This window comes from Pongo pygmaeus, chromosome 8 (genome assembly GCF_028885625.2).
Source record: "Pongo pygmaeus isolate AG05252 chromosome 8, NHGRI_mPonPyg2-v2.0_pri, whole genome shotgun sequence".
NCBI lineage: Eukaryota > Metazoa > Chordata > Mammalia > Primates > Hominidae > Pongo > Pongo pygmaeus.
The window spans coordinates 65,472,705-65,487,324 of record NC_072381.2 but is presented as its reverse complement, the minus strand read 5'-3'; the positions used below and the strand labels follow the sequence as shown (position 1 = coordinate 65,487,324).

The 14,620-nt window shown below is 41.0% G+C and overlaps 1 protein-coding gene across 14 annotated transcripts in view; it reads right to left on the bottom strand.

Moving 5' to 3' along the window:
* Positions 1 to 2,618: 2,618 nt before the first annotated feature.
* The window catches only part of KCNMA1 (potassium calcium-activated channel subfamily M alpha 1), a 768,905-nt gene continuing 756,903 nt past the window's right edge, over positions 2,619 to 14,620 (bottom strand). For 5 of the 14 annotated variants that reach the window (XM_054435608.2, XM_054435612.2, XM_054435618.2 and 2 more), the window contains one exon: positions 2,619 to 10,919. In XM_054435608.2, coding sequence (XP_054291583.1) covers positions 10,895 to 10,919 — 25 coding nt within the window. In that variant the 3' untranslated portion in view covers positions 2,619 to 10,894. The remainder of the gene's footprint in view (positions 10,920 to 14,620) is intronic. The other 9 variants (XM_054435610.2, XM_054435613.2, XM_054435619.2 and 6 more) reach the window with 2 other exon arrangements.

Below are 14,620 nucleotides of genomic sequence, written 5' to 3'. Positions count from 1 at the left end.
TGATATGTAAATGAATGGGCATAGGTGTGTTTCAATAAAACTTTATTTAGAAAACAAGCAAATGGCAGGCTGCATTTTCCTTCAAGACGTAGTTCACCAACCCCTAATATATAACAATTAAGTCTACCTCATCTTTTTTACTGGCACTCCATGGAATGGGTGAACAAATTCACTTTAATAGTCACCCATATATAGATATTAAAAGTCATTTCCCTTAGAAGCTCTCTTAAATAAGCACCAGTTATCCACTAGCTGGATTAGCTGATGTCTGTCTCCTTTCTCCTGTGAACAAATTAATGGCTTTCTGTGGTATACTGAAATTGTGTGCCTTGCACAGAACTCCTTACTTCACCTGTGTCCTTGGGATTTCACCAGCTGAGCTGACCAGCAGTCTGAGCTTGTTTAAACATCTGTACTTGTTATCTTAGTATGCAATTGAATTAAACAATATGTTAACCAGAGAAATAGAAGTGAAGGAAAGAGATTGTTGACTCCAGAAAAATGAAGTTGATTATTTTTGGAAACATCTAATTAAAATGCTTTTTCAAAAAAAAAAACTGTCGAATTAGGTATAGGTTGAGTTAATTACAATAGACTAAAAACCAGCGAGCATGTGGTAGGCTTTGGGGTGAAGGACCCATAGCATCAGCTCCTTGGGAGAGGAGGCCAAGCAGCCAGGCTGAGTATGGGTTCAGGTTCAGCCCAGGTCCCTCTTTGATTTTCAGAAGTTTGACTGGTCTGGGGAATCTGCCTTCTGCCCGATGAAGCCCCAGGCTCTCACCTTGTCCAATCATCTTTCCTGGGTCTTGGGGGACCTCATGTCTCTGACTACATTTAGCCTACATTTTTATACTCTCTGAATGTGAGGGGTTATTAAGCATGAGATTCTGTTTCTCCTCTTAAAGGCTGGTCCAGTAACATTTGAAATAGCGTTAAGTCTGTATTTACATTTTGATGTCACTCATGCTTTATTTCCTTAGCAGACTGTCTATTCTGTTCCACCCATGTTTTTCTTCCAAGCAGAATCTATCTTATATGACATTGCAAAGCAGTTAACATTGATTCTAGTGAATGGTCTACTTTGATTTTTGCTACAGGGAGATTTTAGTACAAATTCACATATATTGTTTTCTCAACAAATGGAAAATTATGTTGCACATTCATTGTGCTGGGTTTGCCGAGCCTGCTCTTTTGTAACTCACTGTCTCATCTCTTATATTTGCCTTCTCTGTCACTGTCGATGTTTTCCTAATACTTCATCCTTTACGCAGACTCCTTCCTTGGAGCTGAATTTGGCAGTGGAGTTTGCCTAACTAATGGGGACCATATGCTCTGCAATTACATTCCCCAACAACATTCAGATTTGTTAGCAAATATTGGAGAAGGCAAGTTGAGAAACTGGAGCGCAAGGGACTGTCAGGAACTGGCACATTCTGACAGGTAAACCTGCATTTGCTGACCACTGGGAATAAGTTCCAGTTAGGGCTTATACTGACTTAGGTAGAAGGGGGATTTGTTTTTTTAAAATATCTATCAATTGGTATACTTCTCTTCAAATAGCTAAGTACCCCTCTGATGTGTTCCCAATGGCAAACTGTGCTTTCCCCTGCAGATCAATTTTTAATACATGACTATCACCTGTTTATTTGTTGATCCCAACCCTCTCCCAGACTGGAGAACTGGAATCATAGAATTCTTCACTGTTGTTTTCCCAGCTCCCAGCAGAGGACTGCTAACATAATAGCTATTCAGTAAATATTTGGGTAATGAGCAAATGAGACAATCTCTAGAATACATTAAATCTCAATACATTCTGCACATTACATCTATATACCTTCTGCACATTACATCTATATACCTTGGATGGCTTTTTCCCATTCTCCAGATCCTTCCCTTTCTCTAGGCTGGACCAGCTTTGCTCTTGGGAGTCCAGGCCCCTGAAAAGAGTGCAAACTCTGAAGGTTCTGAAGAAGGTTTAGAGCATGGCCCAACATGGCAACATTCATTTTTAAGGGCTTTTTTTTTTTTTTTTTTTTTTTGCTTTTAAAAGTTCCATCTGTTGCCCTGTTGGGGATGAGCGTGGAGCAGGATGAGTCAAACCTTTAACAGATTGTCCTGGGTTTTGATAAGCTAAATGCAGGGGAAAGAACACCATTTGTCTGTGCAAATGGCAGGAAATGGTAACTAGCTTGAGAGTGGATGGCTGAGGGGAGAAATGCTTTAGCTTTTCAAGGACCTACTGAATGCTGTGCATTTCTTTAGTGGCCTGCTTGCTGGAGCCTTCTGCAGGAGCACCTGTCCCATTGGCCCCAGTGTGGCTGCGTAGGGCTCTCAGGCACCACGTTGAATGACAGCAGCTCTTCCTCTCTGCCATGCCTATTGCAGTCTTGGGCAGCACCCACTGGCTCCTTGAAGACCATGGAGGTGGGGAGGTCTATTTGCACTCGAAGCTGCAAAGGGAAGCTCATGGTTTCAATCAATCCACAACTTTGCCTTCATGGAGGAGCATGAAGGGAGGAGACAAAAGCTGCCTGATTAGAACTCAGGGACCTCACCACCCCCAGCCCACCTCTCATCCCCATGGCATGTGACTGCTACAAAGACACAAGAAACACTCCTTGTTTTAGAACACAAATACATAAATTTTTAATCTGCGAAAAATACAAAATGAAACCATGTACAAGTTATGTACAAACCCTTTTTACAAGACAAGAGAGTTATCACTGGTTGTTACAGATGACAGAGTTGGGTAGATCATTTCAGAGCACCAGCATATATTCTCTTCTTCAATTCCTGTCAGGTCAGAGTAATTAATCATAATCATAATCATAATGCCAACAATCAAAATATTGAAAGATGAATAAGCCACGCTCTTTTTCCTCAATGAACATGTAGGCTGAACTCTGCATGTGTGTACTTTTTTTGTCTTTGTCCCCTAAAGAAACCTTGAAGTGCAGGTTTTGGTGTTAAGCAGAGAAAGGTTTCTTTTCAACATCTGGGTGGTGGGATGTGGGCCAGAAGTTTTAGGCAGGATGTGATTGTGCCACCTGGGAATGGAACGTTTTTAATTAGGATTTCCCAACAGATCTGGGTTTATGTTTGAAATGTTGCAGTTCTGGTCAAAGGCGTGTCAGGCTGCATTGAGCGGAAGGAAGGGGAGGAGAGCGAGCGCTCTGGGGCAGATGGGACTCTGGTTTTGTGTGGAAGTGAGGCTTGGTCCACCTTGCGGGCGGGGCTCCTGTCCCTGCCAGCTGCCTTCCCACGCTGACCCTGAGTCCCATGGGAGGGAAGCACTGGGTCACTCCTGCAGGCGTGTGTCAGTGCCTTGTGTACATTTCCATCTAAGATTCTAAACAGTGGGGCCCGGTAGTGCTTCCCAAGGCAGGCATGGCTGAGAGCATTGGTGTCACTTCTGCCCCTGTTCTGTTAACTAGCAAGACGGAGGAGAAGCAGCAGCACAGAAGTCCTCAAGGGTTAAGCAAAGGCAACCTTTCTAAACTGAAAAACCTACCTAAAGATAAAGTCCACTTTCACCTGGCCAGAACATCTCTTCTCACAATGCCTGTTCAGAAAAGCCACCAAAGCAAGGTGGTTGTAGCATTTGTTTTCAGACCCCTGAAACTAAGGGTGCAGTGTGTGTGCTGTTCAGGGAGGGAAGAAGAACAGTGCAGTGACATGCACAGGAAGGTGAAAGGAGATGCCCACTCTGAGACCCCTCCCTGGTGAGACCTCCAGAAAGACTGCCAATCACCATAGGTCCTGTCCAGCCTCCATCCACCATGGCAGCCACAGTGACACATAATGGCCGAGTGACTGCCCACCTGGGGCAGACCTCATGACAAACTCTGGGAATATGGACAAATAAGCAGAGTTCCTGCCCTTCGAGTGAGTCTTTTGACTTGTGCCTCACCATCTCCAACACCTTTCATCGCCAACCTCATAGATGATCTGCCCTCTCTTTCTTAAAATTCCCCTCTTGTTTCTCATTTCCCTGGTTCTGAGTACCCTAGATCTCCTGTCCCAAGAAGATCTACTTATTTTGCTCCCTTTTAGTCCTGAAAAACATGGCTATAGCCCACAAACACATCTGCCAGCTGATCTAAACCTACACTTTCTCCCTAAAATAATTCATCCAGGATCCTCACTTTCTAAGTGCCTCTGTGGGTCTGGCTTCCACATCTGCAGGGCCTGTTGTAGCCCACTCCTTTACTCCCCTGTCCCACTCCTCTTGCCTGTATGGCCTTCCCTCATGGACAGCTCTCAGCTTTTCTTGCTCTTGATGAACCCAATGTAACATTTCTTAGCTGCTGTACTCACTACCTCCGCTTCTTGCCTGCTTCTCTTGTTTTCCTATTCCTCCACATGGTTCTGTCCTTGAGGACAGATTAGGTGTGTGTCCACTGCACAATGAATATACTCTAGACCCACAGCCATTGCCCCACATCCAGTCCCTACAATCCCAACCAATCTTCTACAACTATTACGATCCATAACATTTATTTGCTATTCAGTGTTCACATTTATTCAAAAATTATTTATTGAACACCTGTTTTGTGCAACATGATCTTTCCAATATATGTGTGCCTTGTGTTCCCAGTTAGGCAGGTGGGCTATCTTCCTCTAATAGTCTTACAGTCGTGAGGACACAGCGGCTGCTCAGTAAATATCAATTAGCAGTTACTGATTAACATCATTCACCCTGCCACATGCCAGATAATCCTGCCTTCATACCTAGAATGTTAATCCTCTACTTATCTAACTCCTAAACCCCCCTTTCTCTAGAAATCCTACCTTGCTGAATCACTTCAAACCACAGCATTTCTCCCTTGTTTCAACTCCTACCATATTGAATGTGAAACTATGTCGTTAGGGCTCACCCTTTCTCTAATGATGCTTTGAGCATGTTTTCTTTCTTTAGTTGTATTATAAGCTGATTGATGGCAGAACCTATATTGTGCTCATTTCTCCCCTACCCACTCCTTTTACAAATATTTTATGAGTGCTAACTGGTTTCTAAACAAGGGCTACCTGATTAGCTGCAAGGGTGTTTTCATAATGGGAATTCCTATTTGGCAGTTCTGGACTATTAATTATTCTTTACAATTTGTGGATGTCCTGCCTCATGTTCTTATTATATTACTGTCTAGAAAATAGTATGATTGGCAGGTTTTTAAAAATGTATGTATCTATTCCTACCCTCTAATCTACTTTGTGAGTTTGTTGCTAACATTCTAGTAATTCAGAAGAGTCAGGACGTTCTACGTCTGATGGTCCTGTGACAGAAAGCAAAGCAAAATGTGTGAGGAAGGGAGGTGCTGCACACGGTGAGTTGTTGACTTGGAGTGTACACCCTTTAGCACTCCTTGCTGCTGAGAAAATGTTCAGTTTTGTGTGCATTCTCATGATATCTTCCAGGAAGAACTGACATCTCACTACTTTCAACCTGAAAAATGCACAGCCATTGCTGCCCCATCACTCTTTGCTTAAAACTCTTAGTGGCTTTTCATGACTTTCTAAATAAAGTTTCAAACTTTATCTAGGCCTTTAGACTGTACTTTGTAGCCCTTTCCACGAAGTCTCAACTCAGTTTTCCTGAGTTTCCCTACACAAACTTATCACAGTAGACAAAATAGTCAATCTATTGAAATCACATTCCTACAAACACATCATGGCCCATTAAGTCCCATCTCCCTGGAAAACTCTCATATTCCACATCTTTCCAGTCTTCTCACCCATTTACTATTGAAATGCCTCCAAAGCCCATCAAACATTATATGCCTCTGCATTCTTGCCAGCCTATGCAGTTCAATGCAAACTCTTCTTTCTTTCAACCCAAAGAACTACTCTTTGTACCATATGCATGCCCATAACTCATGGTATTTTAAAATACTGCTTATTATATCTTTTTCTTTTTTTTCTTTCTTCCCAGATTCTTAATGTATACCCCAAGTTTGGCTTATCTTTAGATAAGGAGTCTCAGGTCCTTTTTGTGATTAAAAAAATATGCCAAAAGAGGAAGGTCTGCTACAGGTGGTCTAAGTAGATTCTTTCTCCAATCTATCCATGTGGGGTTGTGAGATCATGGAGCTTCCAACTGTCATAGGGCTAAAGGTGCCTCTGCCTTTGAGCATATAGGCTTCTTTTTATACATGTTTTAAGTAAGCTTACCATAAAAATTGAAAATTAGGCTCTGTGGTCTCTTAAGAAATAAAAATAAAAATGTTTTCCAAGTCTCCTTATTTTTATGGAAATCTTGAAATTATTAACAACTGATACTTTATTGGAAACAACCAATCAGAAGAGACTCCACTTAAACAACCAATATGACCAAACTAGTACAAACTGCCTAGGAATCATTTATAATTACTACTCTCTCATAAATAAATCCAAATAGCATCATCACCTCCTCAAATGACCTGGGATTTATATGCTAAATCATCTCTGCTGGATTAAAAAAAATGCCTTTTGGGAATAAGGAGAGGAGCAGAAAGGTAATTTACCAGAAGATTGTAAGTAAATTCTGTTTCTTTTGCTTTTTAAAGAGGGTGAGTCAAGTACTCATTAGTGAAGGTCCTTTCAAGGTTCATGGTGATTGGTGGCTTTACCACCATTCCAAAAGCAGCAAGTAAGAACAAAACAGAAAATGGACAGATTCTGCCCTGGAACTCAGTGTTCAAGCTGAATGGATCTATTTAGTCTCCTAGGAGTCAAGCTGGCTCACATCTCAGTCAATTGGTTGGATAGTCTTTGTTTTTCTCCCTTCCTACCTTTATTCCTCAATTTCGCCCTTCCTTCCTTCAATGAGATTCTCTTTCACAATAAAACACAATAGATTAAAATTACATTTGTGAATGTAAGTAGCTAAGAGATGGTTAGTTTATTAATGAAAGAAAATAACCAAATAAACAGAGGACAGGAAATGAAGTGAGAAGGAAGACTGGTTACTTCCTGAAGATTCACATGGGGAAACATAAATGCGGAAAATGGCAGGAATTTGGGGTCTCTTGAACCTCTAGTTACATACTAGGAATTGGAGACATGGCATAGAGATGAAGGGATTAACTGAAGCTGGGCCTTGAACCAAAAAAAAACAAGAAAAAAGGGAAGGCAGGGATGAAATTGAGAAGAAAACCCTAGAAACCGGCAGCAAAATTTGACCAACGTGATTCAGGTGTGTCAGAATTGAGAAATTTGCATCTTGAACCTAAAGAGAATCTAAAGTGAAAAGCACAGGAATGAACCTACCTATTCTATGTCCAGAGCAGAAAATGTTCACTACTCCTGAGTAAGGCTGCGAGTGTTGCCTGGGTGATGCAGCAAAAAGAACTTTATTCCAGTCCTGGACACAATAGTCTGCATGGGCTTAGCCAAGGAGAAGCAGCCACTCCCTTGTTCCCACTCCTAACTTAGATCATGTCCCCTGGGACCTGAAAGAGACCTTAGAGTCATCTAGATGAATCACTCTCATTTACAAATGAAGTCACTGAGACTCAGAGAGTTTTTAAAACATTTTTAAAGATCATAGCTAGTTGTTTGTAAATGTGGCTCTTGCACCCTTATATTAAATGGTAACTAGGGAATTTGTGCTTTTTCTCCTTTCAACATGAAAATGTCCCAAATTTCTTATGCTTTTTCACTTTTCCTTTATCTAACCCTAACAAACACTTCTAATTTCCTGTTTATTTAAAATCTTCAATCAATTTTTTTACAAAATACATCATAAGGTGCCAGAACCCTTGGGAGGAAAGAGTTTTGGAATGTTCTCCAATGTGCCTTAGTCACAATCACTTTTATTTAAGGTGTTTTATAACGGTTCAAGATGATATTCTAAAATATAAAATTGCTTAGACAAAAATAAAAGTTTTCTCAAGGAGAAAGATTATGATGGTGATGATATTTTCTGCTTTGTAAACAGCCTGTTGGTGACCCACAGCACCCAAGAATCATTAGTTTGGGAGAATGGCTTTTCTGGAGCCCTAAACTGGGATGGGAAATCAGAACCTCGGAATGTGGACTGTACCAAAGACCCTCCTTGGTCTCAGGCGGATGTAGGCAGAAAGACAGACTGTCACAGTGGAGATGGATGGGACTCAGGGCCAAAGAGCTCAACAAGTAGGAACAAGCCAGGGAGAAGCTCTGGCATTTGCTTGAGCCCTCCAGTGATTTCACAAATGTTATTTCTGTTTCCATTTCGCTTCTACTTACCAGGCACCAGCTTTTGCTAAAGGGCCCAACAACCAGTCATTTTCCTACCTCCTTAACAAAATGCCTCATTTTGTTTTCTAGTCCAGAACAATTCATTATTACAATGGCAACACAGTATGAACTTATTGCTCTACTTAAAAGAAAATGAATTTCTACCAATTTGGTTTTTTTCTGGAGGGGGGGTGCTTATGAATCAAGGAGCCCTTTGCTATAGGAAACTATCCTAACTATTATGATTTTTTTTTAAAGTTTAGATTAAAATCTCTAGCCACAAATGCATCAGTGGATGTGTGATGGGGCTAGAGTCTGCATTTCTGCTTCCAGATTGCCTTGGTAGGGGTGACACAGGGAAGACAGGGTAGTGGGAATGGAGCTTTGTGTCCTGTGTCCCTCTAATGGAAGATCCTTTATGTGGCCACCACAGCCTGCCAGAGGAGACCAAATCACTCTAACAAATTTGGAGGTGGTTATTACGAGCAGGAGTGAAGAGCCCACTGTGGTTCACGAAGGAAAGAAGAGCGTGGATTGACGTGAATATACTAAGGTGACCCCAATGCAAAATCATTATGTAAAAGAAGGCCTAGCTTTCAGGAAAGTTGTCAAAATCCTAGCAAAACGTTCTCCCCACAAACACATTTGACTTCTGTTGGAAACCAAGAAATGTTTATAAGCCTGAATATAGACTGTTGACATCATTTTAGTCTGCTGAGTAGGCCAGTGATTAATTATAAGTAGTTTTTAAACAATCCAATTGGACATACATTGTATTCACAATACTTTTATAGAACTAATTCTACAAAATGTGACGACAGAGTAACCACAGTCCGACAAGTTACTGCAGGACAATGCCTACGAGGTGGAAGCACGACTATATTGGCTCTGCAGGGAGTGGACAGAGGTGGAAGCTCATTTTGCCTATGCTGGTAATTGGAGTACTTAGTGGACATATGTCTTCATGATGATCTCATTGCTTTGCTCTGATCTGATTTGCACTACCATAACTAGGTACCACAGGTCATGGCCCAAAGAGTTAATGGACTAGATATCATGGAACTTCGGGGAGATACTTTGGTTAGCTTGGTTCCATTAAGTGTCCACAGTTTACATTTTTTAAGAAAATAGAAATCACTATTACATCCATGCTTCTCCAGAGACCTTGATGATCATAACAAAGATTGATAATTTTAAAGTTGAAAGACTTGCTAAGTTGATTGGAACAAAACAGTTGCCAGGGGACTGTACACTGAGCATGCAAGCGACAGCAGAGCTCTGAGACATGGTAATTGCATCTGATGGCTAGAAAAATCTTTTGACCGCAGTTTAAAGTGGCTGATTTATTTGATTTCACTACTGGTAATTTTCAAAGGCCTTTTCTAACAGTCCATATGAAGTGCATTCATTGCTTTCCCTTTGTTATTATTATTTTTTAAATTGTTGTAACAAGTTCATGTGTTTGGCCCCAGCAACTAAATAAAGGAGAGCATGCAAATTAAAATCTGTCTCCATGATTGTAGAAATTTCTTGGTTTTTAAACAAAAACTCAGTGAGAAGAATGACTGCCCTCTCACATCCTATGGTAAAGTAAAACTACTGATCAGTTTTACAAACTTCCAGGCTAAAAGCTCTGAGACTTGGGGAGTGGGGAGAAAGTCCACCAGACCCTCCCAAAGTTGACATTACTCGCTCAGGTGGTTTGGAAATATAAAATGAGAAGCATAACAGCACGTAGGAGTCTCCACCACTAGAACAGCAAACAGAGCAATGCCTTGTGTGCATCTGGTCCTCAGCTTCCACATCCCAGGCGTGCCCACAACCCTCCTGGTGTCCTTAGTTGGCCAGACAAACCTGATCTGCCAATTGTAGAAAAGCAGCAGAAGGTCTTCCCTTTAAAAATATGAACAAAGGGGTGAGAACTACAGAATGAAAACTAAAACTACAAAAATATGACTTTCAACTGTGAAAATAAAAGTTTCCATTTATTAAGAGCTGGTGTCAATGCAGATCAAAATACACACCCATCCAGGCGAGGAGCAGGTATTCACCTGTCCCCTTAGTCTTCTTTTTTGGATTTACTAAAATACATGTATACATCATTGGCCATTTTAAAATTGTTTTAATAATTCATTTCCCTTAATTACAATTAATTGTGGTGGTGACCATCATTCTCCTCAAAGAAAAAGAGAGAAAGAAGAGAAAAACACATTAAGGAGTCTGACCACTTATTCATTTAGATTTTGCATTGTTTAGATATAGGGAAGATATTTGACAATGAAAAGAAAAAATATATTTTCTTTCTAATAAATAAAAATAATTTAAAATGCTAGAGGCTATACATGACTATTTTAGTATGTTCATTTATAAATGAAATCATTTTCTTTTCCAAAATACATGGAAGCAATATTCAAGGCAGACACAGAGAAAGATCTGTCTACTTTGTTTTCTGGCAATTCTTGCTTATCCTAACGTTTCCACCAGTGATTCAGCATGTAAGAAGAAAAGTCACATCACCATTTATGAAGTTTGTCAGGCTTTAAAAAAATAGTTCTGGTCTCCTGGGAGTCAACATTCATCTTCAACTTCTCTGATTGGTGGAATCAAGCTGCTTGTGGATTTATATTGGTTGATCTGGTTAGCCATGTGGGTGCTCATGGGCTTGATTTGAATGTTTCTGGGATAGGCATTATCCGGTTCATCTGTAAACCATTTCTTTTCTGCTAAAGGGCAAAATGGATAGAGAACAAGAAGGAGAAATGAGAAGTTTAATTAGTCCTAGGGTAAAGCCTTTGGAAAGTTCATTGAAAAACGCAAAAAGGTAATCAATAGAAGCTGACAGTGAGTAATTGCTAAGAGAGACAGTGCAGTGTAGGGAGGACCCCAGAACCTGAAATATACCTCTGCTTCCTGTAGCAAGTGATGAACAAAATGTGCCACTGGGACTCAGAGGCACCATGGGCGGACCTCAGAGGCTAAGGAGGAATTGGAGAATGGACTCTGGCAATGTTCCTTGGAGTTAATTTCATGGCCAGAAAAGGTTTGGTGGGGAGGGGATGTTGCATATATCAGCCATTGGGTACAGACATTGTGCCTCAGGAGAGATGTGTGCATCCTTTGATTTCAGTGGAACGGAAGGGCACCATCACCCTTGCTGCAGAGCGAGTGATCTAGAATCTTATACAGAATCACCACCTCCCAGCCTTTTCTTGGCTTTGCTTATAATACACACACTTAAAGCCATGTCTCAACTATACCACTCTCCTGTTTCATTTGTAGCTACTTTGGGGGGTCTAAACTAAACCCATAGATTTTGCTGGCCAAAAATCTATGAAAATCAGAATAGCGACCAGTGTTTTAAAGAGGATTTTGAGGTGGTTTTTATTTCAAGAAAGAAAACTCTGTGTTGGTATAAAGTTATGAATAGAGTTCCAAGTGGCAATATCTTAACTGACTATAATAACCCAAGCTGTCGACAAGGGAGCTCAATGAAGTCTTGGCATTTCATTTCCACCCTAAATACAGACATGGCTGAGAGAGAATGCTGAGTCAGGGCGTTCGGGGGCTGGGGTGAAAATGAAAATGGTCTAGCATCCTCTTAGCAGTGCAAAGCTATTTTACAAGACTCAACCCTCGTCCCCGCCTCTTTCTAGGATTGAAATTTTCTGGGAAATTGGCCATGTGTATAGATAGGAAAGGACTGGGCAAATAGGACATTCTAACTTGGGAATCATACGCCTCACTTTAGTGGCTTAGGGAAAGAAAAGAAAAGAAAAAGAAAAAGGGTAAAAGCTATCAAGCACGTCCACTGCTATAGAGACAATGGCCTCTGTAGCTGCTTTTTCTGCTTACCAGAACAATTTGTAACTGCCGTGTCAGTGGTCCTGAATGGACACATTAGTGAAAACTGCTTACCTGGTTTGATAGGGGGCGTTGGGGGTGGGGGTATGTGCATGTTTGGCTAATGATTTATAAATTAAGTGTCTATGATCAGTTCATGACCACTCTGCTTGTTTCTCCTCAGTTCCTACTTCTGCTATATCAAGTGCCCTGAGCTGTCAATGTCAAGGAGGGCTGTCACTGGAGCTGGGATATGCCTGAGTCAAAGCCTCGCCCCACTTTTATGCGGCAGCTCAGTTTACCCCACAGGAAACTTGCTGCCTCTTGCCTCGTTCTCCCCACACCCCCTCCTGCTCTGGCTCACTCACCTATTACAATTAAGTTCACTTTGATTTGAACAGATTGGACGATAGGAATTCATAATGCTACATCCTCACAGTGAAGCTAACTGATTAAGTGCTTTAAATTATTCTCCCTGACAGAATGATAAAGTTACAATCTGTTCTGAGATGATCTACAGCTTGCCAGACTCCTACAGCTTCTTTCTACATTCATTTATCTTTTTGTCAAGCAGAGTTTTTTTTTTTTTTCCCTAAGCTTCAATTCCATAGATCTTTTAAAGTCATCAGCACATCTGAATTATTAATGAGGCTTTAGAGGCAAGGTTCCTGATGGGCTGGTTAAAAAAGGTTGTATAGAAATCCAGGACTGTGTACACATCAAAATAATTTCAGCTCCATTTAAAAAACCATTTAGTTCAAGTGTGACATAGATGAACCATTATGCATTTGTGGAAACCGATTTTTTGTGATCTACGATTAAACTAACCTTTCAGAGAGGAGTAAAGTGTGATGGTTATCATGTTTTAAAAGCTTTGCCGGGCCGCTGAAACAATTTCAAACTATGACTTTTTTCAGGGGTTTATGTGTAAAGATGATTTTCAGAGAGGTTGAGCCTGGTGTTTGTGCTCAGGTTGCCTGAGCTGCCCTCAGTTTTGGCCATGCTGTTATGCAGACTGATTTTGCAAAGGGATTTAGTGCTATGTTGGACGTGCCAGGTTGGAAGAGTGAACTCAGCTGATGGAAATGAGTAGGTCTTTTGGGTGAAAGACCTAAGACAGCTGCAATTTGCTGAAATTTTTACAACTGCTGCAGAGAATAATTGTTCAGAATTTAGTCTTTACAGTTCAATTCAAAGTTGGCATTTTGACCTTTCACGGCAGAGAGAATATCAATTTCCTTCTGCTGTCTGTAAGAAAGAGAGCATTATTTCCTCATTTAAGCTTCTCTCTTTCCTTTTACATTTCTTGCCATTAAAAAAAATCTAAGCAGAGTAGCCCATGTTTTGGCCATGCTGCCTCAACACAAGGAATGAGTTGTGTTAACACACATTGTGGTGAGGAGTTGAGGTCTTCCTTATGCCTGAGAAACAGCTGTTTAATTTGGGTGCCTCCTAAGATATAAATGTGTGTGTTTTTGGAGACTTGGTTATGTAGGATGTTCAGGAAATGGAACTATATGAATGCTCTGGGCGTTTTACTAAAATGTCTGGTGGCAAAGGTATTTTACGAACAGATTCTCCCAACATGCTTCCGAGGAACACACATTTCAATGATCGCCAGCCATTCAGCATCCATGGAGAGTGCTTCAAGTAGGACAATGACAATTTGATGTATTGAATCTTGCCTTCTGAAGAAGAAACAATGCCAATGGGTGGCTACAAAATTGACCACAAGGAAGAGGACTCAGGGAAGCAGCTCTAATGAATGCTGCCGTGGTCAAGGATAAATCCAAATCCCTGACTTTATCTCCACTCCCTGTTTCATCTCACACACCAGAAAGATTTCCAGGGGCTTTATTTTCATCTCTAAGATGAGAAGGGCAATTGATCGGGGTGGGAGGGCTTCCTCACTGCCAGAGAAAAATAGCCTCATTTCTTAATAAGCTTCTTAAGGATGAGATGGCTGTTGTCAGTGCTCTGAGTACAATGTGTGACATGCCAGGAGTTCGTGGAGTTAGGAAAGAAGAGTCATTTCGGTCTGTGGCTGGGAGGGGGCTAGTGGGACAAGATAAAACTCTGGAAAACAACTGCAGAGAGATGCTGGTAGAGCAATTGCCACTGCCATTAGGAGATGTCAACTATCAAGACCAGCCATGCTATCAGCTGTCCACCATGAAGAAGCAAGGAGATGCGGGCTAAGGAGACAGCACAGGGCAGGAGGTGAAAGTTAAGCAGATCTGGCTCACATACTAGTTGTGTGGCTCTGAACAAGTTATTAGAAAATTTATCTTAGCTTCGTTCCTTTTCTGTAAAATAGGGCTGATGATACAAATTTCCTAATAGTGTTGTTTAGATAAATGAAGCTAGTACCCTTGAAGCACTTACACAGGTCCAGATACATGGTAAGTAAATGTGAGTTGTTAAGGTTATGAGTATTATGAATAATATCAGCAGGCATTATATCACAGTGGCTAACTTCACAGACTCTAGTGTCTCTCAGATTCTGTGTCTTTCAAATGGAGACACAGCATCTCCATCTGAAGTTGTTGTGAGGATTGAGTTTGTATAGGTAACTAAAGAGTGC